General features: G+C 41.6%; 1 protein-coding gene across 1 annotated transcript; it reads right to left on the bottom strand.

Annotated features, from left to right (window-relative positions):
* Positions 1–863: 863 nt before the first annotated feature.
* On the bottom strand, positions 864–25,489 carry STMND1 (stathmin domain containing 1). Its single transcript, XM_070456177.1, has 5 exons — positions 25,351–25,489; positions 16,214–16,394; positions 12,817–12,968; positions 5,014–5,145; positions 864–4,322 (listed from the first exon to the last, which is right to left on the bottom strand). The coding sequence occupies exons 1-5, from the start codon at positions 25,429–25,431 to the stop codon at positions 4,038–4,040; spliced, it is 831 nt and encodes a 276-aa protein (XP_070312278.1). The 5' UTR covers positions 25,432–25,489; the 3' UTR covers positions 864–4,037.

Raw genomic sequence — 25,489 nt, 5'->3', positions numbered from 1 at the left:
GTTGGTTGGATGGCATCATTGATTCAGTGGACATGGGTTTGAGCAAACTCTGGGAGATAGTGGAGGATAGGGAAGCCTGGTGTGTTGCAGCCCGTGGGGTTGCAAATAGTTGGATGCAACTTAGCCACTGAACAACTACAACAATGAAAAGCCAACTGGAATGTAAGATAAAACTGTTGCCTTTTTGCAACATTTTATCTCGTGGACTTTTCAAGCATACTTGAGTTTGCAGTGTGCAGGATGCAGACTGTGATGAGGGGAATGCAGCTTCCTGGACAGGGCGAGAATTGCGAGGTGAATTTGCAAGATGGATCTTCTGCCCTCTGACGGGCAGTGACCAAGAATAAGGACAATAGGAAGCAGGGTCCTGGGTGAGCAAGCAGCTGTCTGCCCTCCCAGTGGTGTAGGCTGCTGTTAAAGGAGCAATGTTCAAATTATTTTACTTACCAACTTGCCAAAAACCAGAAACAGAAATGTGTTATGATCCTCTTTAGGGATGAGAGTCCCTAAACACATAACAGGGAAACTAAACAATGTTACATCATTCAGAATGATACAGTGGGAGTAGATTTATTTACATGAAAAGATACTGTACTTCTGAGTTGAAAAATGCAAGTTACAAAGCAGTTTATGTTGTACAAGTCCATTTATGGCAGGAAATAAAAATCAAAGTCCATACAGTCAAATATTTCTAGTGGTTTTCTTGACAGGAGGGAAAAATGTTGGATTCTTGGTATTTTTTGATTCCTGTGTTTTTCAGTGCATATTGCCTGTAACATATTACTTACGGGATTTAGAAAAATAAAAACAAAGAGGTGGCTATTATTTTTAAGAAGCAGATAGGAGTGACAGAGAGACCATAATAGTTATCTCCCACAGTTTATTTTAAAATAATGCCTTTTTTGATCTCCTGAGACAAACATTCCACCATCCTACAAGAAGGTTTGCATATACAGCTTGTGTGGATGCAAAAGTGATCTGTCTGCTGACATACTGCAGCATTAAACGTCTTTAGTATGTGGCATTTACTATATAATTACTCCCTCAAATACTAGCTGTTTACTGATAATGAAATAACAAACACAGAAATAGGCACAGTCATAAATTACTGGTAGTCACCATAGCAACACCCTATGAGAACTTCTATTTTTGTCCTCATGATTACAAAATTACTTTTGCTAACAGTCTTACATCGTGTATATTTTAAATGTATGTGAAATATTTTTAAACACACCTCTTATACATTATTTTAAATAAATATAAATTATTGCAAGTTTTTTCCCTCCCAGAAAAAACTGGAGGATTTTTTTGCTAGATATCAAAGTACCTTCTATTAGACACAGCAAGGCCATCTTTCACAAGGAAAATCAATACAGGCATTTTTCAGCTGCCCTCAATTAAAATTATTATAAAGACATTTGCCTAATCTCACCTTCCTGACTCATAACTTCTGAAGGTTGTGGTTTGGTTTTAACTGAAATACACTGGTGATTGTTCAGAACTTTGTTATAAGAATGAGAAAACCAATTATGTTACTTCAATAGATAAAATTAACATTATTCCTAGAGACTATATTTTAGAAATCTCAGTCCTTACTGTTTAGTATTAATCATCTTTAAAAAAGAAAGAAAATTGATCCTGGTAAAAAGTCACATTTACATTTGAAGTGGTTGGTTTTGCCTTGTTCATTTTTTAAATTTTGCAGGGATGGGGTTGGTGGCTTACTGGAGGCAGAGCAGATTCAAACACAAACCTTGTGCCCTGCTGATGCTTGTGGCTCTGGGAAGGCAGGAAGGACTTATAGCCTCTGAACCTCCTTCACTTCTTCCCTAAACCATCAGAGTGTTTCATGAGTGGTAACATGCCTAGAGTTTTGGGGCTCCCCAGGTGGCACAATGGTAAAGAATCTGCCTGTCAGTGCAGGAAATGCAAGACACGGGTTCAATCCCTGGGTCAGGAAGATCCCCTGGAGAAGGAAATGGCAACCTGCTCCAATATTCTTGCCTGGAGAATTCCATGGACAGAGGAGCCTGTCAGGCTAGAGTCCATGGGGTCGCAAAGAGTCGGATACGACTGAGCAACTTTCACTTACACTTACTATGGATGAATGACTCATCCACTGAAGAAATATTCACACAGCATATATCACGTGCTAGTCACTTTCCAAGGTACAAAACTGCAACCGAGGTCAAGACGGACCCATCCTCGGCCCTGTCAGCACTGACACGTCTAGTGGGGAAGGTGGACACGCATCAGCTAATTCCTGCAGAGGGTGGCAGGTGTGACAGTGAGCAATCCGGAATACCAGAGGGCCACTATGAGAGAAGGCCACCAACCCAGACCAGGGGCGTCGGAGGAAGTGGTGTCTGAGTGGAGAGGTGAGCAACAAGGGGTATTAGTGAAGTAAACGGGGAGATGGGGAGAGAGGAAGGAGGGAGCAGCAAGCACAAAGGCCCAGAGGCTGGGGAGTGTGTGAAGTCTGAAGAAGCAGAAATTCAGGAGTGAATTATGAAAGCGGAGGGTCTTACCAGTCAGAGAAAGAAGCCTGGACTTTACCTTGACCATGAAAGGGAGACAACAAAGGGTTTCAGCAAAAGACCATTGAATACTGAAAAGATTCTTTTATCAGTAAAAAAAAAAAAAAGTCAGACTTTTTTACTGTCAGAAAAAAATTTGCACAACGTGAGAGCTGAGAGTTAAGTTTTATTTGGGACAGATGAGGACTGTAGCCCAGGAGACAGCATTTCAGATAGCTCGAGAAACTCCTCCTAGGCTGCGAGAAGAGGAGCTAGGATAGATAAGAGTTTTACAATAAAGGGCAGGTAGTTTGGAACATCAAAAGATTACTGTTAATTAAAGAAACTAGATGTGTCAAATTAAGGAATTTAGCACTTTCCTGTGTATGGGGAGATGCAAGAGTATGGGCTCACTGAAATCATGGCTTTGATATGCACCTCAGCTCTCTGGGGCCAGGATCCTGTATTTTCATATTCTGAGTTTCCTCAGGGCTCATCGTAGGGAGTGGCTGCAATCTGATGGCTGCTAGATGGCAGGTAGTCTTTCCTTCCTGAGGCCCTCAGGGTTCATTGACTCACACTGCAGGGCTGCAGTCTGTTGACTGTGACATCCTTGTTTACTGACATGGCAGGAAATATCCCATTTCTCAAGACCATTGAAAAAATATTAAGAAAGATGATTGAAGTAATCTAGCTGAATGATGGTCAGATGGTCTGAACTAGGTAATGACAGGAGAGAGTATAAACATGGATACAAGAGATCTTCATAGATCGTAGACTCATAGGACCTGATAATTGATTGGACGAGGGTGGTGAGGGAACAGAAGAACCACAGTGTAATTCCAGGAAGATGAGGGCCAAGAAACTCCTCAGGGAAGTCAGGCGCTGGATCTCCTCCCCAACCAGCTCCAATTAAAGTTTTTCTTTTCTCACATGAAGAAAATTCCATATTTCACTTAATTCTGAAAATTGGATGTTGCTTTCTTAAATTTTGTGAATGAAATGTAATTTAGCCAACATTAGGATTTTGCTTTCATCACAACACAAAAAGAATTAAAAGGAAAAAAAAACCCACACCTAAACATACAGCATATGAAGCCTACAGATCATTAAAATACTTAACACAAATCCAAACAATTTGTCTTAAAGGACCTTCAGAGGGTGGACACAGTCAAGGGGCAGGAACCACAAAAAAGGATTTCATTTGGCACAAACACATTAACAGAAGCTGAAAGGTGCTCACAAATGAAAGGCATTTTCACAATGTTTGAAGACACACTTACGAAACCAACAAAGTTGGTCAAATTTTCCTTTTATTTTTTTTGAAAGCTAGCCTAGCCATTTAGTCTACTCAACTAAGCTCCAGCCCAGGGAGCTCACACAATCATTCCTGAGGCCCGAGGCACATCCCAGGGGGTGAGGGGTCAGGCAGTCAAAGAAAACACAGGACAGACTAAGAATGTCACACCCCGGGAAATGGATGTCTTTTCCTGAAATTCACATAAAATGGCTTAAGTCTTATCAGAATATGTCGTCTGCTTGGTTGTAGGACGTGTCTGATTCCACAACCCCGATATTTTCATAACTGTAGTTTCTATCATCAGAGGTAGTTTCACTTTTACTCTTCTTCCTTTTCAGCAGTTTTCCTTCCTGCAGGTCAGATGGTTCAAATATGGCACAACTCACGGTTTTGAGTCCTTTTGCAAATGGAACCTCCTCCCCAACCGGTTCAGCTGAATCTGAATGATGGGCTGGGGGTGGAAGTCTGTCACTCTGTAGCCTTTTTCTTATTTCTTCTTCTTTAGTCTGAAAAGCAGGGTTAAACGGTGAAAAAAGAGTCCAAGTAACTCTCTCCAAGTCCTCATTAATACTGCCTGTAACCATCATTTCTGGCTTCTCTATTTCATTATGCAGTCATTCAACAGAGGTTGAGGAATTACTGTTGAAGGAGACAGACCCCCCCACCCCCATACCCTCCAGACACTCTCAAGGAGCTATGGTCTAGTCCTTGCTCTTTGGGATGGCAACAAGAGACACGCAAGTACAGGCTGTCAGACAAAAGCAATGAAGGCTGGTTCCCAAAAGAGTGGCCAACAGAGCGTGAAGGGGACCATGCGTGTGTGAATGCGGCAGGCGTTGTCTGAGGTCTGCACAGCCTCCTCTCAGCTCCCATGCTCCAACCGACACCTCCTGCCACCCGGGGCCCCAACTGATGTTTCCTTCTCTTTTCTTAATAGGAAGAAAATATCACACTTAATTCTCAGAAGTAGATATTGCTTCCTTAGGCTTTATGGATGAAGCTGTAATTCGACCAAATTCAAGATGGTGCTTCATTTCTTCACCACACAAAGAGAACTTAAAAAAATTAAGTATACAGCATGGGAAGCATCAGGATCACTAAAAGAATTAATACAATCCATGCAATTTGTCTGAAAGCTGCTGATTAGAGAGGATGCGCTCATTCAGAGCAGCGCCCCTCACGTGAGAGCTGGGCTACCTTCCTGCGTGCCTCCACTGCCTGCATCTTCTCTTCTATGTCCTTCATCGTGAAATCTTTTCCTTCCTTCTTGATCTTAAGTTTTTTCAGCCTGGCTGGTGGCTTTCTCAGCGGCTTCTCGGTAGTGCTCACCTGGGGGAAGACACTTTTTAAAATGGAGAGATAAATGTATTCACTGGCAAAGAGAAATGCAAGAGAGAGTGAATAAACATTGTTTAAGGTGTTAGCCCTAAAAATCTAAACAGATTTTTGGATAGATTTGAAAAACAATGATGTGAAAACAGGTAAAAATTGAACTCACTCCTAAAGTCTTAATTCCTGCTAACAACAGAACTAATTCCTAAAGAAAAAATATCTACTGGATGTCTAGGAAAAAAAAAAACAAAACAGAAAACAAACATGAAAAAATGCAGATATGGAAGAAGGCTCATAAGAAGGAAAAAAAGCCCGAAGAACATAAACAAGATGGGAGAAGGTGGCAACTGAATGCTGGATGCATTTGTAATTCAAGGTAAAAAGTTAAACCCCATGATTTTTTAATATTCCACAAGCAACCAAAGACTTTCATTTGGGATTGAGATTAGTGTTAGAACTTTTGGTCTTATGCAGGAGAGGTTTAACAATCACTGCAACTCTGCTCTGCGCTGGGCTTTGCTGTTGGTTCTTTCCACATGTTTTCATGACAACAGAAAAAAAAACCCATACTATTTACTATGAGGGTTTCCCAGGTGGCGCCAGTGGTAAAGAACTGCCTGCCAATGCAGGAGACATAAGAGACATGGGTTCTATCCTTGCGTCAGGAAGATCCCCTGGAAGCGGGCATGGCCACCCACTCCAGTATCCTTGCTAGAGAATCCCATGGAGAGAAGCCTGGTGGGCTACATACAGTCCATGGGTCGCAAAGAGTCGGACATGACTGAAGTAACTTAGCATGCATGCATATCTCCTATGACTGGCCATCATTTCTATAGTTTACAGCAGTGATAATGACTTTATCATTTCTAGTTATTAAAAAAGGTTAAACTGTTGTAAAGGGTTTGCAAAGAAAGTTTAATTTTTAAAAATAATATACCTTGGTTATGAAAAATTAAAATGATACATAAATAGTCCCCTAATTCTCTGTTTAGGGGATCCAACCAGTCCATCCTAAAGGAAATCAGTCCTGAATATTCATTGGAAGGACTGATGCTGAAACTCCAATATTCTGGCCACCTGATGCAAAGAACTGACTCATTGGAAAAGACCATGATGCTGGAAAAGATTGAAGGCAGGAGGAGAAGGGGACGACAGAGGATGAGATGGTTGGATGGCATCATTGACTCAATGACATGAGTTTGAGTAAACTTCGGGAGTTGGTGATGGACAGGGAGGCCTGACATGCTGCAGTCCATGGGGTTGCAAAGAGTTGGACATGAGTGAGCAACTGATCTGAACTGAACTGAATCCTCTGTTAACCAGCTGGCCCTTGAATGCATTCATCAGCATGAGTTTGGTGTGGGTCTTTCCAGATATTCTCTGTGCTCATATTGCCATTCCCTTCTCCAGGGGATCTTCTCAACCCAGGTGTCTAATCTGGGTCTCCTGCACTGCAGGCAGATTCTTTACCATCTGAGCCACCAGGGGAGCCCCATGCCCATACATCTATATACATATATTAATATATTCACAGTGCATCTGTCATGTTCAGCCACTCAATGAAATTATACTATATACAACCCACTCCAGTATTCTTGCCTGGAGAATTCCATGAACAGAGGAGTCTGGCAGGCTGCAACTCATAGAATCACAACAAGTTGGGGACAACTAAACTAACACAACTAAGCAACTAACACACTAACTTGTTTTATTGCAGTAGCCTGGAACTGAATCCACAGTATCTCCAGACTAGGTAGTTGCCCTACCTATATATATTGTATAGGTATACAATAAAACCCCTATACATTGTTTTAGTTAATTTCTCTAAAGACTTTTAAAGACAAAGGAGCTATTGATATTCATTTTCATATCTAAAAGACTGTGTCTTCAGATTGCAAGATGGTAGTTACTGAGAAGATAAATCTCACAAACACAGACAGTTCAGCACAGCAGGAAGAGCACCAGACCCAGACTCGCACAGCCTGGGGTTTGAATCCTGGCTCAGTCACGGTGTGGCTTTGCACAAACTCGTAAACTCTGTAGGCTTTCCCTTACTCATTTGTGAAATAGGTTTAGTAATACACGTTTCACAATCTTTGTTTTTATAAAAGCAAAGCATGCAATAGCCGCTCGATAAACGGTGATTACTTTTCATTCAGTGAAAGCATGGACTTTGTTCAATGACAGCACACGGAATCACACCAAACACAGTACTTATCAAGAAGGGGACAAATGAGATAGAGAAGCTCGGAGGCCAGCAGGCAGGGGTCCTGGGCTCTATTTCATCCTGAGTCTACCACTGCTATCCACTGGGTGACCTGACACAAAGCATTTTGTCTCTCTGGACTCACTTTTCTCAAAATTATACGATAGACGCCGCCTTGCAATCTGCTGAGGATGGCTAAGGTTCCTTCCAGCTTTAAAATCTATGATTCTTGGAAAGCCTTTTAGAAGGAAAACATTTATTAAAGTTTTGGCTCAGCTGCAGCCTTCAGACAGTTTTATGTGGTGAGAAATTGTGCACTGCAGGAAAACTGGGAGATGTTTGTCAAAGCAAGTTCCCCTCCCCCACTCTTGCTTCATTTTTGTATGACCATTGGCTTTTAGGCTCCCTGCTGGCGAAAGCCATCTGCTGAAAAGACAGATATGCTTGCTATGGGGGCTCAACTGAAGATACTGTAAAATTAGAAGACAGTTTTTTAGGGACATTCACTCAAGAGAGGGCTAAGGAGAATATGATACAGTCATCTAAAATCCAATAAACAAAGGTTCCTTCAGGCTTACACAGGATCTGAACCTTGATTTAAGTGAGGAGATCAACAGTTTCCAGAGATCTTGGGCTGTTTGGTTTGGGTGGACTCTTCTTGTGGCTTTATCCAAAAATGACTCTTAAGAAATCATGTACTTCCTACCCCTTGTGGAGGTTAATCCTATCTGGGCAACCCCTGTCTTTTCTTGAGTTTGACATTTTAAAGAAAAGCCTTCAAAGACCTGAGAAAATCTATCTGTATTCTTTACCACTGGATTTTGTGAAGTCAGGAGTTAATCAACTATCATTCTGTATCATTTATAAAAAATGATAGCATTATATGATCACATTATACCTAGAGAGTTACCCATAGAAACCATACAAAAAATCAGCTTCAAAACCTATAGAAGTTATTAGTTCAACTATTTTCTTTACGAGAAGCAGCAGGGGATGGCATGCCCAAAGATGCTATAATAAATTGAGGGGTCTTGTTTCTAGCCAGCCTACCTTGTATACATTACTTCTGGCATCCTCCGAACTTTTCTAGTTAACTATTGACCGACAAACTTACTTTGGCTATACTCCCTTAGTGAGAGTCTTGTGCATAAAGTAAGGCAGATTCTCAGAAGAGATCTGTCATTCCTGCTCATTGTTAAAACCTCCAAGACAGTCATTCTGAGCGTGAACTGCCATTATTTTGTCTTTATCTGGTCAACTTCCTCCCCTTTAAAAAAACTCCCCATGAGGTTCAACAATGTTAGAAACTCTGATAAGGTGTCAACAAATTCCCTAACAGTATTGAAAGTTATCAAGGACAGGAGTTGGCTTGAAATGGGAATCATCTTGGACCAGAGATAGGAGGACTCAACAGAGAACTGAGGGCCTTGTGCAGGAAAACCCAGGATGGGAGAAATGAGTTTGGGATAAAAGAATCTTAAGTGGATAATGGGTTTCCTTGGTAGCTAAGTGGTAGAGAATCTGCCTGACAATTCAGGAGACTCGGGTTCAAGCCCCTGGAGAAGGAAATGGCAACCCACTCCAGAATACTTGCCTGGGAAATTCCATGGACAGAGGAGCCTGGTGGGGTTCCTTTGGGGTTGCAAAGAACTGGACATGACTTAGAGACTCAATTAACAGTCAGTGCAATCATTCAGTCGTGTCCAACTCTTTGCCACCCCATTGGACTGCAGCACGCCAGGCTTCCCTGTCCATCACCAACTCCTGGAGCTTGCTCAAACTCATGTCCATTGAGTCGGTGATGCCATCCAACCACCTCATCCTCTGTTGTCTCCTTCTCCTCCTGCCTTCAATCTTTCCCAGCATCAGGGTCTTTTCTAATGAGTCAGTTCTTCGCATCAAGTAGGCAAAGTATGGGAGTTTCAGCTTCAGCATCAGTCCTTCCAGTGAATATTCAGGACTGACTTCCCTTAGGATGGACTGGTTGACTTAGTGACTAAACAACAAAGTGGATAATACCTATGTGGATAAATGAGAGCCAATCCCATCTCTTTAAAGAGATCTGTACCAAGGCATACACATATTTACATGTGTACATAAAACCAGTTTATATTTATAATATAATCACTGGAGTCTCATGAGAATGCTTTAAAATGTACCGGATGATTCACTTGGTCTGATAATTTAGCTTCTGTTTTTTTTTTTAATTTAGCTTCTTAACATTGTATTTCTTACATATCATTATAATTCTGAGTGAGCGTAACATCTATTAATATGAATATGCTTTCAGGCAGGTTATCCAGGAATGGACATAGTACTGGCTAAAAAGTAGATGATGAAAAAAATTGAGAAAAAATTGAGGTACTTCCCTGATGGTCCAGTGGTTAAGACTCTGCACTTCCAAACAAACAAAAAGAAAATGAGCGGGGGTCCCTGGACAAAGACACACCTGTGGACCTCTCGGAAGAGACTACGTCATAGGGGAGTCCCCTTTTCAGCATCCTTTGTTCTATTTCACTCTAAAGGATAATGGAATTAAAGATAACAACCTGGCTAAGGCGGGGACAGATCTACGTCTAAAATTCCCTTATATTTTTAAGTAACTATTGGTCTGCTTAAGAAGTCTTATTTTTAAAGTATTCTCACATTTACTGTTCTGTTTTTTTTTTTTTCTCATAATATTTCATTTAAAGTTTTTTTTTTTTAAAGCCCCCAGTGAAGAAATGGTGTTTACATGTCTGAATCCAACCTATTGTAGTACCGACTGACACTAACATTGCCTTTTTTTGGGACTATTCCCTTTTTGTTTCCTTTGGCTCTTTGTTTCTTAGTTAAAAGTATTAACTGTCTCATGATATTTTCATTCTTAATATGGTTCCCCTTTAGTCCTTCAATATTCATTCTCATCTTTTTACATTGGCCTTATAACTTTCCCCCAGATATTCAAGATCTCTGGTATCTGACATACACGTTCACAGCTACACATGAATTGAAAGAGACTTCACCCGTGACCCTGAGCAATTATATCTCTTCATTTCCATACGCTTCCTAGGTACCATCTCAGTCCTCTAGTGAACAGATGCTCTATTTTCTGGAATATTTTAGGACTTTCTTTCAGGATGAATGGGGGAATTTCAGTTTCAAAAGCTTTAACCCTTCCCAGCTTGATCATGAATTTGAGGGCTTGGTGTACACCTTTATTGACACTTCAGGGCAGTACTTCTCAACCTGGGCTGCTCAGGAGGACCCTGGGAGCTTTCAAAGAACCACATTCTGGGGCCCAGCCTCTGCCACTGGTCCCAGGAGTTCTGAAAGCTTCCTGGGTGATGTGAATGTTCAGGTTCAGGTTAAGGTAATAAGATGCATTACCATTCTGACCTGTTGTAAGTCTGGCTTTTGTTGAACATCTTGGCCCAATTTCAAACCAAAAAAAAAAACAACAACAACACTAAACTGTGTTATTCTTGCTTACCTCTGCAGTTCTGTCACATTTACATCCTTCTGAGAACACTCCAACTATGCTCCCCCACCATTCCATTTCTGCATAATACAAATACAAATGCAGCCTTCATCTTTGGTTCTCTTAATGATGTTATTGAAAGTCAAGCCTGCAGTTTTCATTTTTTAATAGATATGACTCTTTCACGATGTAGCTTATATTAATTAACCTTGCTGGTGCCCTAGTGAGGTCTGAGTCTGAATTCATTCATCTCGAGCATTAGAATCACTGAAAAATATTTTAATGCTACTCCCACTGGTGTGAGCATCAAGGGACCATAGCATCTCTCTTCAGAAGGCATTGCTTAGTTACTGAATGTCCACACAATCTATCTTCCTCCAGATGGCTCTCCTGTCTTTTTTTTTTTTTGATCCACCTTTTATTTTCTGATTCCCCAGAGATTCATCTATAGCGAGAAAAAAAATCTCTCCTAGCCTTTTTCATATTAAAGACACATCATTTTTTAGTACATTGAAGTAAGACAAGGTACTCCAAAATGCCCTGTATCCTGATAGCTGGCCTTATACAAATGTAAATTGTCATTATGTTGGCATCATTTTTTCCATCATATGGTCCATTTTTACCTTCCCTCACTTCCTCCTATTATTAGCAGCTTGATAATATCATTCATAAGGCTTAACAATCTCCTTCCATTTGCTGAATACTTTCTGTAGCACTTATTTTTTCCTTCTTTGAAAGAAAATGCCATGTTGGCTTTTATTCATGAGTTCTCAGCAAGTCCCACACACAGAGAAGGAAATTACCTTTACTGAAATACTAAGTGACTTAGTGACTTAGTCTAGGTGGCAAACTTGATTTCAATAATGAATCTTCTTATTCCCTATTGATTGTTTTCCCTACAACAAAGGAGACTGGCCACCACTGAGGTGGCTTTGATATAATTTCAGGCCTCAATTTCCATCATTTCAGTTTCCTTCTTTGCTTTCTTATTCATTTTCCCTTAGGCCTCTTTTCTGTGTTATTTCTTCTTTTTATCTTCTTTTTCCCTCTGTCTATGCTTTAGGATTACAGGTACTGCTGGGAGTAGTGACTTAAAAAGAAACCCAAACAAACAAGAGAACTAAGCAAAATAACACCAAGCCTGATATCCTCACCACAGGTTTGCAAAGAACTTAATAAAAAGTGAAGAACTCAAGACTTTGACCACAACCAGTTAAAATCAAGCTAAAACAAACTGCTCACACTACAGAAAAACAATGATTGATTAGTTAAGGTGAACTGACAAAGAAAAATAGGGTATAACAATTTTTATCATTTCATTTTATTTCTTCATGATTGACCTCTAGGTGGGTATATAAATGATAAGCATATCTGCTTTAGCTTTGGTATTTAGGCCTATTTTCTTATTGGCTAAGCCAGCGTTCAGTTCTATATTCACATACCTGATACAGAGGCAACGTTTAACAAAAATTGCTGAAAGAAGGAAGGCATTTTATTCAGTGGGTCTTAGGTTTCAAAGTTTGGTAAAAACCCAAGATATGTCTTATTGGATTCATTAATCATTAATGATCAGGCAATTCCTGAATCCATAGAGAAGGATGGTGTGTGGAAGGGTGAGGGAGTTAATGGGAGGAAAAAACTGGCTTAGATAAATGCTATAGTATAATCTGTATTGTGACACTAAGATGCATATTGCTGGAAAAAATAACTTGTGATCAGTCATATCCTGTTGCTATCTTTAACTATGTAGGCTATGCTGAGTCACTCAGTCATGTCCAACTCTTTGTGACCCCATGGACTGTAGCCCACCAGACTCTTCTGTCCTTGGAATTTTCCCAGCAAGAATATTAGAGTAGCTTATCATTTCCAGGGGATCTTCCTGATCCAGGGATCAAACCTGAGTCTCTTGAATCTCCTGCACTGGCAGGCAGATTCTTTAGCACCAAGCCATCTGGGAAGCTCATTTTTCCTATAAGTTAGTGTTAATTACAAAATTACTTGCCATGACATCATATGATTCTCCATTTCTAAATACTTTGCTGTGGCTCTGTATTATTCCTTGAACAATTAACTCCTCCAGAATGTCTGATGACTTTTGTCGCTCTCGATTCTCTAAGGGTTGGGGTTTATGGATTAATCCATTGATCGCTAGGTCTTCCAAAGGAAAAGAAAAAGAGAAAGTGAAATTCAAGCACAATGATTTTATCAATCAAATGCTAAATACATGCTTTGTAAATCATGCTAAATAATTAATTCTTAGTCTCAACACTTGTACCTAAATATGTTTCTATTACAAGTCTTTATAATCCTTTGAAGTTGAAATCCTTAATGTTCTTACAGAGGATAGTATCAACATAATATAATGTTTACTTAGCAGGTTGGAATATTAACATAACAAAAAAGTCTTTCATGTGCTGCTATATACTACATTTTTGTTGTAACAACACATATACACTTGGGTACGATCACACGGGTTCTGTGCAATAATTATGAAGCTAAACCACAGGCACAAACGAGATAGTCTTTCAGTGACTCTCACGAGTTGCAGTTTGGTTTCTATGCTTTGTATACAAAGGATAAACAGCGTGATGTTGCCAAGAGACTTCTAGTTCTGCAACCCTGAGTTTACAATTACGCCATCTGCTAAATCTACATAAGTAAAAGCATGCCTTTTTGAAAAGAGTCTTTGAACCAAATCAGAATTGGAGTCAAGTGGTAGCTAAGTTTTTATCAGTGATTCTAAAAATGGCACAGAAACAGTTTATAATGGAGCACTAATGAAAGGGACCGCCCCATTACACATCACCCAATTATATAAGTAAGCAAGGAAGCATCCGTTTTCACAACCTCATAAAATAAAGGTGCAGTGAGGGGTCATTGGAAATGAGCTCTCAGGACTTCCCTGGTGGTCCAGGGGTTAAGACTCCGTGCTCCCAGTGCAGGGGGCATGGGTTTGATTCCCGGTCAGGATACTGCAAGCTGCACAGTACAGCCAAAATAAATTAAATAAATAGTCTCTAGCCACTGACACTTGAAAAAAATTAAAGAAAGAAATGAGCTCTCTTGTATTTTAAGAAGCTCTTTCCATCCAGTGGATGAAGTCTTCTCACGAAAATTTCTAACATCACTGTTTAACGAAGACAGTTTTCATGAATTTGTAATGGGCAGATAGGAAAACCTCCCAGACACACACACACACACACAAACCAGCTGTCTCTCACTTCAGAATATTAACCTTCTTGAAATTTTTAACAAATATACTGTGTAGCTGTGAAGAGCAGGGATGCAGAGAGGAGACAGAGAGGAAACTGTGTACATACTAAGTCGCTTCAGTCGTGTCTGACTCTTTGCGACCCCATGGACTGTAGCCCACCAGGCTCCTCTGTCCGTGGGGTTTCCCAGGCAAGGATACTGGAGTGGGTTGCCACTTCCTTCTCCAGGAGAATCTTCCCACCCTAGGGATCGAACTCACGTCTTCTGTGTCTCCTGCCTTGGCAGGTGGATTCTTTATCACTGTGCCACCTGGGAAGCCCCAGAGGAAACTGGGATGAGAACAAATAGAAAGCTCAGGGCACTGGTTTGTATTCATCCTGTGGGAAGCTCTTCCCTGAAAACAAATTGGTACTGCATTTTGAAAACACCTGCTTTTGTGGTTCAGCCCCTCACCCACTGGTCTCTCTCTCCTGCCTTCCCGGGGCTTCCCTCCCCACACTGCTCTCAACAGTGTATACAGATGGCAGGACTGCCTGTCCGGAGGTACCCAGGTCCCTGTCCTCCTGACGATCTGTAGTCTGTTAATACGTGGATAGCGAGTGTTCGTATTGCAGTCTAAGAGGGATTCTCAACAGAATTATCAGAGAGAAAAAACACATGTGCTGGCCCAACACAGAGGGGGGCGGAGCCCATTTCTGCCCTGCTTCCCCTACCCATCCCTCATCCTTAGAGGTCATGCTACACACTGTCAGAAGCACAAGACGAGGAGCAATGTGAAACCTGCGATGGACTTAGCGAATATTACGCTTAATGAAATATCAGACACAGAAAGACACAGACTATACAATATCACTTACATGTGGAATCTAAAAAACAACACCAACAAATGTATATGCAAAACGGAAACAGACTCACAGATATAGAAGACACCTAGTGGTTACCAAAGGTGAGAAGGAAAAGAGTAGGGGCAAGATAGAGGGAGGTGATGAAGAGATACAGCCTACTGTGCATAAAGCAGATAAGCAACAAAGATGTATTTTACAGCCCAGGGAATTATAGCCATTATCTTGTAATAAGTTTTAATGGCATATATAATCTGTAAAAATACTGAATCCCTATGCTGTACTCCTAAGACTAATACCATATTGTAAATCAACTATGCTTCAGTTTAAAAGATAAATAAAATGGGCATTAAAAAAAGGTTTGTCATAACCCAAGTTGCCACAAAAGTCCAAGAAAGTCACTTACTATCCAATCTATTTTCCAACTCTAACTGGTTCCTAGGGAAGAAACTATGGGAATGAGGAATGAAATGAAAGCTTTCCCCTTTGAATAAAAGAGAGTACTCTTCCTGGGAGTCTGATAAGTTCAATTTGTTTTAAAGGCTGAAGAAATATAAATAACAGCTCTCAACACCAGAAGGTAGCTCAAGTAAAGTGAAAACACACCATTAAAAAAAAAAAAAAAGCCCACTAACAGTTTCTAAAGAACACACTAGGTAAAAATTATGTCTTTGATGTTTTTGGAAGATACCTTTACGATATATCTGCTGATAGCTTTGAATGGGGAGAGACAGGAGAAGTAGTGTGATGTAGGTAATTTTTTAAATGTACAACTCTGCCTTGGAAAGATGTTAGTATGGTGGGAGTTTTGAGGAATTTAACTAAAGCCTGGGCAACTCCTATTCCCAAGGCCTTATCCAACCACCAATAAAAGCTCTTAGTTTTTTTAATTAACTGATTAATTAGGCTGCGCCGGGTCTTAGATGCGGCACGTGGGAGCTTCCACCTTAGATGCAGTATGCAGTTTAGTTGCAGCACGTGGGATCTAGTTCCCTGACGAGGGATTGAACCCAGGCCCCCTGCATTGGGAGTTCGGAGTCTTAGCCACTGGACCACCAGGCAAGTCCTAAGGGCTTTTAGTTTTAAATTAAAAAGAAAGTATTAATTATGTCATCAACAAAATTTTTAGTATCTTATTAACTCATGATGTGAGTAAGTAATGGTTAGTATTACTCATATAATGAAGGCCTAAGGCTAACTCCTAATGTCTTAGTGATGGGACCTTATCACTGGAAGCACTGCCTGGAACACAAAAAGCAGTGATGTGAGTCCCCAAACACACATGATAAAATGTATTCAGAGAAACAGTATTTTACAGAGATCAACACGTACGGGGATCGTTACCTGAATTTAGTCTTCCATTTCTTTCACTAGGAGATGGGAAACTTTCTGCAATAGCTCCAGGTAAGCTTCCCAACTGGGCCTGCTTGTCCAGGTCTCCGGGGTTGCCCGTAGCATCCTCGGGCAGTGAAGTTTCAATCTGGGGTCTGTAATTCTCCCCAGAATGAGCCACACCAACATCAGCCTGTGAAAAGGGAATGGCTTTGTGAGAGTCAAGACTTCCTAGAAAATGGTTTCTTTTAAAAAATTTTATGGAAGTACAGTTGATATGCAATTTTTTATTTTTTTTAATTTATTTTTATTTATTTATTTGTCTGCACCCGGTTTTAGCTGCGGCACGTGGGATCTTAAATCTTCGTTGCAGCATGCAGGATCTTTAGTTGCAGCAGTTGAAGTCTTAGCTGTGGCATGTGGGATCTAGTGCCTTGACGAGGGATTGAATCCGGGCCCTCTGCATTTGGAGCGTGGAGTTTTAGCCACTGGACCACCAAGAGAAGTCCCAGAAAATGGTTTATTGGAAAATGAAAATGTCACAGGGTCTGCTTTATGAATATTTAGTCAATTGGTTATCTGTGGGAGGCTGAATAGTATCCAGCAACCTGTCGATGTGACCTTTTAAGGCAAAAGGGACTTCTTTGGTGTGATTAAATTAAGGACTTTATGATAGCAGGAGTATTCTGGTTATCCAGGGAGTTCTGAATGTAATCACAGGTGTCCTTAGACGAGGGAGGCAGAAGAAGATACGACTACAGAGAGGGAGATGGTGATGTGATGTCAGAAGCAGGACACAGTTGAAGACACTGCAGTGCCAGCAGCCAAGAAATGCAGCTCTAGAAGCTGGAAAAATCAAGGAAAATGTCAATGAGAAGATGCTTGAGTTGGGTCTTTTTTTTTTTTTTTTCATTTATTTTTATTAGTTGGAGGCTAATTACTTCACATCATTGCAGTCGTTTTTGTCATACATTGAAATGAATTAGCCATGGATTTACATGTATTCCCCATCCCGGTCCCCTCTCCCACCTCCCTCTCCACCTGATCCCTCTGGGTCTTCCCAGTGCACCAGGCCCGAGCACTTGTCTCATGCACCCAACCTGGGCTGGTGATCTGTTTCACCCTAGATAATATACATGTTTCGATGCTGTTCTCTTGAAACATCCCACCCTCGCCTTCTCCCAGAGTCCACAAGTCTGTTCTATACATCTGAGTCTCTTTTTCTGTTTTGCATATAGGGTTATCGTTACCATCTTTCTAAATTCCATATATATGTGTTAGTATACTGTAATGGTCTTTATCTTTCTGGCTTACTTCGCTCTGTATAATGGGCTCCAGTTTCATCCATCTCATTAGAACTGATTCAAATGAATTATTTTTAATGGCTGAGTAATATTCCATGGTGTATATATACCACAGCCTCCTCATCCATTCGTCTGCTGATGGGCATCTAGGTTGCTTCCATGTCCTGGCTATTATAAACAGTGCTGTGATGAACATTGGGGTGCACATGTCTCTTTTCTCCAAGGAAGACATACAGATGGCTAACAAACACATGAAAAGATGCTCAACATCACTCATTATCAGAGAAATGCAAATCAAAACCACAATGAGGTACCATTATACGCCAGTCAGGATGGCTGCTATCCAAAAGTCTACAAGCAATAAATGCTGGAGAGGGTGTGGAGAAAAGGGAACCCTCTTACACTGTTGGTGGGAATGCAAATTAGTACAGCCACTATGGAAAACAGTGTGGAGATTTCTTAAAAAGCTGGAAATAGAACTGCCATATGACCCAGCAATCCCACTTCTGGGCATACACACCGAGGAAACCAGATCTGAAAGAGTTGGGTCTTTATGAATGAGTTTCCAGTTGTTGTTTAGTCACTAAGTCATGTCCAAATCCTTTGCGACCCCATGGACTGTAGCCTGCTAGGCTCCTCTGCTCATGGGACTTCCCAGGCAAGAATACTGGAGTGGGTTGCCATTTCCTTCTTCAGGGGATTTTCCTAACCCAGGGATCGAACTCAGGTCTCCTGCATTGCAGGCAGATTCTTTACCACTGAGCCACCAGAGAAGCCCAAAGTCCCCAGACAGAAGGGGAAAAGGTCATTCTAGACATAGGAAGAGTACGCAGGACGATGGGATGTGAAACAACATGGCGTGCTCAGAAACTTGAATTATTCCAGTTAAGCAGAAATAGACTAAGGTAGAAAGTGGTAGCTGCTGAGGTAGGAAAGTCTTTTGTGACAAGTAGACACATGCCATTTTGTTTTGAAGGCAACAGGAATCCTTTGTAGGCTTTCTATACATGGTAGTAAAATAAAGTGATCAGGTGTGATTTTTAGAAAAATTGCTCTTGGGTTAGTGCACACAGCAGGAGTGGAGGGAAGGAAGGGACAGAACGGGGTGACCAGGTATGAGGACTGCAACTGTCCAGGTGAGACTGGATTAAACAGGAGCTGGGACCCTGGCCGTGGAAGTGGGGGAAAGAGTGGGCCCCAGAATATTAGAAAGGAGGGGTAACAGACCTGTCAGAGCTTCAGTTTATAAAGGAAGGAGGCCCCTCTGGCTCTAAACTCTGACTCTAGGGACCAAGCAGAAAACATTCCCTCTAGGAAAACAATAAGAATCCAGGACATCAGCATAAAACTCTAACCTCAGTCGTGTTGGATTCTTTGTGAACCCATGGACTGCAACACTCTAGGCTACCCTGTCCTTCACTATCTTCTGGAGCTGGCTCAAACTCATGTCCATCGAGTCAGTGACGCCATCCAACCATCTCATCCTCTGTTTTCCCCTTCTCCTCATGTCCTTAATCTTTCCCAGCATCAGGATCTTTTCCAGTGAGTTGGCTCTTGGTACTTTCACAATAAAATTTTAAAAAAATACCAATTTTAAAAAGTTGAGTCAATCTGACCACTTTCTGGAAGCATTCCAAAGCTCCCTCAGAGGTTAAGGAGGAACCACCATTGATAGGTTGAGGGCCCCCATCATCCACAGGTTCTCATAATTCTATTAGCCATTCTTGTATGTTCTGTTAGTAGGGAGACTCGCATTGCTTATCATTCTGTTTACAGAACACGATCACTCCAGCTAAACCAACATCAGTTTATTATGTTGAGAGCTAATTAGTTCTGTGGTTCAGAACTACACGAGAAAATATGATAAACCAACCAACTCAACAAACAAAGAAGTAAGCAACAAACAAAAACTCAATGGTCCTGAAATATGACTCAGCTCAAGGATAAAGGGTGAGAACAACTACAGGCTTTTCTCTTTGTCTCTTCACCTCTTTCTTCTCAGACTCAGTTACTGTGCATAGAGCCCCTGAATAGTAAGCTGACCCAGGAAAAGAGTCTTTATATATAACATATTCCATGTTATGTTATTAAATAATAACAGTCATGTTTTATCAGACAGGGCCTCCTTTTCCTTTGTTATATGAAATATATATACATAGCTATAGGTATACATATCTCATATTATATTTATATTTCATGTAACAGGAAAAGAAGACCCTGTCTGATGTATGTCTTTAAGGGGCTCACAGTTCACATGGAAGGTAAAGATGATTATATCCAGCATTCTTGCTCCTCTTGCCAAATGAACTATTGAAACCCAAGACCTGAAGTGATAGCAAGACAGATATTTTTACAAGTTCCTTTTGTTTCACAGATCCATCATTTTTTGAACATAGCAAACCACTGAGTTACACATGGGGACTGATTTTGCCATTTAAGATTTCCCAGGGGAGATCCTGAAACGGGGAACTGATTTAACAGCAACAACAACAAAAGAAAGCAAATGCCCACGCTGGAACTGAGAGCAAGTTTGAATGTTTTCAGCCTAACACGTGCTTTTCACAAAGATATCTGTCAACTACAAGTCAGAATAGATTTACATGCCATACAACCTCCCAATTGTTTCATCAAAGCAGCTCATGCAGGCCTGAGCAAGGATCTTTCCCATTTATGCTTATTTTAATACAGTCTGCCTTCAAGCTCTGTCAGTGACCAAAACTCAAATTGTAGCCAATGAAACACAATCTTCCACCATAAAAGAACATATAGCAACAGCCTTCAGTTTCTAGAGCAGAAATTTGAGGTTTTTTCTCTTCTGCAAACCAACAATGTCTTTCAAATATCTTATCTATGTGCAACACATTCTGGAAGTTTTAACACCCAATTTCATAATCTAGACTTGAGAAAAATGTAGTTCAAAGATGAGAGATATTTACAAATTAATTAGATCTATGCCTCATGGGGATATGGTGTAGACAGTTTTCCTGGTCTGTCTATGCATGCAGAGTTTATATTTTCACACCAATAAGAAGTCTAACTGTAATGGTATGGGTGTGGGGAGGCAGGTAGAAGGTTTTATTTTTTCCTTGAGATGAAGTTGTAGCAGAAGTACATATCAATGTTTCCATATTTTGTATCAATTTTATTTTATGCTTCATTATCTTGGGGATAAAAATCTACCAATTTTAGACAGAAGTGAAAAGCTGTGAATTCCAAAGTAACAGCTATGCATGGGAATTATCAGCATCCCAAGAAAGGTAATAATTTTAACTATAGAAAGGCGTTTTGTTTGTGGGTTGGTTGGTCTGATGACATTATATGTTGTGTTCTAATGCTTTGTGGAAACAAATTTGACAAACAGTTTGGAAGGAGAGAGTCATCTGTCATAGTTCCCTGGAGCTGAAACCTTCCTAAATCAAATTATTGGCAGATAATTGATAAATGTATTTGTCTGTAAACATATGGGAAGAATTTTTCTTGTCAAATTTTGATTTTCTCTAGTTTACTCAAATAAACATAATAATAAATAGCAACGCTGAAAAACATTATCCTGAATATTCACTGGAAGGCCTGATGCTGAAGCTGAAGCTCCAAAACTCTAGCCACCTGATACAAAGAACTGGTTCTTTGGAAAAGACCCTGATGCTGGGAAAGACTGAAGGCAGGAGGAGAAGGAGATGACAGAGGATGAGATGGTTGGATGGCATCACCAAGTTGATGGACATGAGTTTGAGCAAGCTCCGGGAATTGGTGATGGACAGGGAAGCCAGGCGTGCTGCAGCCCATGGGGTCACAAACTGAGACACGACTGAGCAACTGAACTGAAATGAATCAAAAACAACTAGAAATATAAGTTGTTTTTTTTTTTTAATGCACTTAAAAAAGTTAACTCCCTTTACTGATGACAAACAAGAATTTTCCTGTCAAAGTTTAGGGGAAAACTGTAAAGGATACTCAGAAATCATCTATTCCAATCTAGTCTCTCCCCTTTTATATAAGGCAAGAAACTTTGAGTTGATCACATGGAAGAAGAGCATTTCTTCTAAGAACAGTTTCCCATGCTTTCTTTATTATGTATTATTTTATTACCACATCTTCTTGCCACTTTAAGGTACAGTGAGCAGAAAGTCGGCAGTCAGATCTCAAGAAGTTTGATTCAGAATATTTTAAAGTCAAGCTGCTAAGAAACATAAATGTTCCTAGGCAAGCAAACGTGTTCATCTCATTTAAAAGACACTGCGTAACTAGGGAACTCTCAAGCCCTATGCATTTATGAAGGTAAAAAAAGTACTGTTCTGATAGCCAAAGAGTTATTTAGTTAATAATTACACTTTTCACAGATTGGATTTCCAAAGTCAAACTTTTGGAGTGGGGAGAGTCAAGTCCGAGTCTATTTTCAGGTCATTTTCATACCGAATTTCCTCCTTGCTGACTGTCATTAGTTCACTCACGCTCCTAGGAGACAAGAAGAGGCTAAGGAATCTGAGGAGCTCATGTCAGCATCAGCTCTACATGCAGTCACCCCAAAACATTCATCAATGTTTGCTCTGCCCCAGACACTGTGGTGAGCCCTGGAAACTAAAAGACAAAAAACAGTTCTTTTCTTCAGTAATAGCTTCTGATGGGAGGCTAGCACGGAAAGAAATAAGCACAATAAATGTCTTGAAATATGATGGAAGAAGGTACGAGGTTCACTCTGCCAGCATGGGGGGAGGGGGAAGGTTACGGAGGAGAGTGGTCTTGAGTCATCTTGAAACCTGGGGGCATATCTGCCTGTGGTCCAGGAAGATGTAGAAGGTGGAGCTGAAGGAAAGAGGCTGTGGGGGCAAAGGTACAGAGGTAGGAACAGAATGGGTTTGGGTAACCCGTGGTGAGGTTTGATTAGAACAGGGAAGTAGGGAGAGACGAAACTGGGGCATTTGACCAGCATCAGCTTGAGGGTGGCTGGTAAGGTGTGCTAAGAACTTCGCGTTTTATCTCACATAAATAATTGTAATAATAGCGATTGCAGTAACTAACATTAATAGTGACTGTAATAACTAATAGTTGTAATAATAGTGATTACAATAATTAATATTAAGTGACTGCAATAACTAATAATTGCAGTAACAGTGATTGCAATAACTAATATTAAGTGCATATCCTGTGCCAAGCTCCTGTATGAGCACTTAATGTGAACTAAATTCATTTATTCCTCCCAGCAACTCTACAAAATAACTATCATTACTTTCATTTTACAGAAAAGGAAGCCAGGGCACAGAGAGGTCAAATAACTGGACCTAAGTCACACAGCTGACAAGTGGTGAATCCAGAAATCAAACCTAGCTAGTAACACTCTTGACTTTCGGTGGACGTGCCTATCTAGAGGGTCAGTGAATTTTTTCCAGCAGAGAATGGACATAATCAGATTTTATTTTAGAATGATCCTTCTGGAGGTCACGTGGAAGACTGGAGCCACAGGGCAGGTGGAAGCTGGTTGTGAAGGAAGCACCCAGGGAGACTAGTTAGGAGTGTTGTACAAAAATCCAGGCAAGGGGCAATGACAGGAAAGGTCAGGAAGAAACCCAGAACCCCTCCCCAGCCTTGGGAATGCTTGGTCCAAAGGGACCCAGTGTATTTGACACTTGGAGACGATTGCTTTTCAGCACTCCTCCTCTATTAAAAAAAAGTGAAGTCGCTCAGTCGTGTCTGACTCTTTGCGGCCCCATGAACTGGGGCCTACTAGAATCTTCCGTCCATGGGATTTTCCAGGCAAGAGTACTAGAGTGGGTTGCCATTTTCTTCTCCAAGGGATCTTCCCGACCCAGGGATCAAACCCGGGTCTTCCACATTGTAGGCAGATGCTTTACAATCTGAGCCACCAGGGAAGTCCCATGTATATATATACATAATATATAACCATTCAGTAATAACCATGAGATGGGACAAATGATAATGGCCAGAAAACAAACACAAACAGTAAAAATTTTCTTCTACTGAAGTCTTCTATGTAATCATGCCAGTAAAAATAGATTTTAAAAGATTTTTGTACCAAAAAAAGGAAAAACAGAATGGATTAGTACTTTAAAGTCACATTAATATATTTTTGGGAAAAAGAGAAAAAAAAGTATTAAAGTATTATTCAACAGTGATGAATAACAAAGATGATCAAATTGCTCTCAAGAAGTCCATAAATCTATGAGGGCAAAGGAGCTTTAAACAAACATCTACCATGTAATAAGGGAGTGTCACAGTGTTTTGGCAATGGGGCTTGGGTTCAGTGTGGAGGGACGGGTAGGAGTTCATCAAGAGGACCAGGAATGGGGCCCAGGGAAGATATTCCAGGAAGTGGGAATGGCAAGGGGGAAAGGCACGGAGTGTGATGAAGCCTAGAAGAACTGGGCACTGCAGCTTCTTGGCCTGGCAGACGAATGCGAGGGACTGGTGAGGAGAGGATGACATCAGAGAGACTGATGAGACCAAATGTAAACTTTTACACAACAAAGGCAACTTTTTCTCAGGAAGATAGGTGGCAGTGTGGAAGACAGACTGGCTAGGGTGGTGATGATAGAGGCAGAAAGACCCAGTAAGAGGCAATAGTTTCCTAAGAGGGAGTCCCCCGGGGGGACCAAGCCTAAGTCCCAGCCTTTGTATTTACACACAGTAGGTGCTGTAACTGATACTGAAGAATGACTTACCCATCGCCTGCTGAGAGAGTGTCTGCTCTTTAAACTGTATTTCCAAAAATGCCCTGTAGGAATGTGTGTGTGTTAGTCACTCAGTCCTGTCCAACTCTTCGTGACCCCTTGGACTGTAGGCCATCAGGCTCCTCTGTCCATGGGATTCTCCAAGCAAGAATACTGGAGAGGATTGCCATTTCCTTCTCCAGGGGATCTTCCTGACCCAAGGATTGAACCCCGGTCTCCTGCAATGCAGGCAGCCTCTTTACGGACTGAGGCACCAGGGAATACAGGAAGGGCGACATTATATTTTGATTGGCGGCAGACAGTATGGGCTTATATTGGATTGTCTGGGCAAATTTATTAATAGGGTTGCCTTTCACTGTTAAGAATATCCTGTTTTTGATGATAAATTATGGTAACATGATCTTGGGGTAAGCCCTCTGGAAGGGACCTTGGTGGGTTCCCAGTTCTCTTTGTGGAAGTCTCGCGATGGTAGTGACGATGTCAGGAATCATGGACCTCATTTTTGCCTCCACCAGCCCATTCCTCCATGCCCTACCCTGGGAGGGGAAATGCCCCCATCGTGTCTCTAGAAGAATTATGGGAGAGTGGGTGGAGTTCTGGAATGAGACACCTGACAATTCGGTATTGTCTCAGGCTGTCCCCCCAAAACAAGCTGCACAGCCTTTGGCAAGTGGTCCACCTCCCTGGGCCTCGGGATCCTCTTGTGAGAAGCAAGACAGCGGCTGCGGTTTCCTCCGGGTCTTACTCCCATAAGGGAAGTCGATAATATAGGGCGGCTCCCAGGAAGTCTCATCTTCCCTGGAGCATCACCACCAGCCCAGCTCTATGCATAATACGCCGCTGTCCCGTTAGTCCCGCCTCTGGCCCGGGGGTGGGGGGGTGTGTGACCACCTTCGTGGGCTCTTGAAACCCAAAAGTTAGGCCTGGAGCAACCTGAGTCCTGGTTGAGACGGCAGTTAAATCCCCGCTGAAGCAAGCCGCTCCCCCCCGGTCCGCCCAGTGCTCAACCACCAGGCGGGCTGTGATCGCCCGCGTGGCCGTCTCCGGTCTCCGCCAGGCGTGGGACTCGCCAGGCCTCCCAGGCAAGGCGTGTACAGTTTGTCTGTTTTGTGTGTGTGTGTGTGTGTGTGTGTGTGTGTGTGTGTGTGTGTGTGTTTACCTTGAATCCCTCTTCCCAGCCCTTCCTGGGCGCGGGCACGCGTCCCCTTTCTTCACCGGGTTGGGAAGTTCCGCAGCCCATCGTGCGCGGTGCGCGCGGTTCCTGCGGCCGCGCTGCCCGTGCGCCCAGCGCCCCCCGC

This window comes from Odocoileus virginianus, chromosome 27 (genome assembly GCF_023699985.2).
Source record: "Odocoileus virginianus isolate 20LAN1187 ecotype Illinois chromosome 27, Ovbor_1.2, whole genome shotgun sequence".
Lineage (NCBI taxonomy): Eukaryota > Metazoa > Chordata > Mammalia > Artiodactyla > Cervidae > Odocoileus > Odocoileus virginianus.
Note: the sequence above shows the minus strand (reverse complement) of the source record. Positions and strands in the feature narration are given on the sequence as shown.

What these genes read in the sequence shown, in the direction of transcription:
- STMND1 (XM_070456177.1), bottom strand. Translation starts at nt 25,431, where the DNA reads ATGGGCTGCGGAACTTCCCAACCCGGTGAAGAAAGGGGACGCGTGCCC. An exon ending in AAATGGAAGACTAAATTCAG is followed by an intron (nt 12,969 to 16,213) that starts GTAACGATCCCC and finishes TTCCTTTGGAAG; the next exon opens with ACCTAGCGATCAATGGATTA. An exon ending in GAGAATCATATGATGTCATG is followed by an intron (nt 5,146 to 12,816) that starts GCAAGTAATTTT and finishes GTCTTCCCCCAG; the next exon opens with GTGAGCACTACCGAGAAGCC.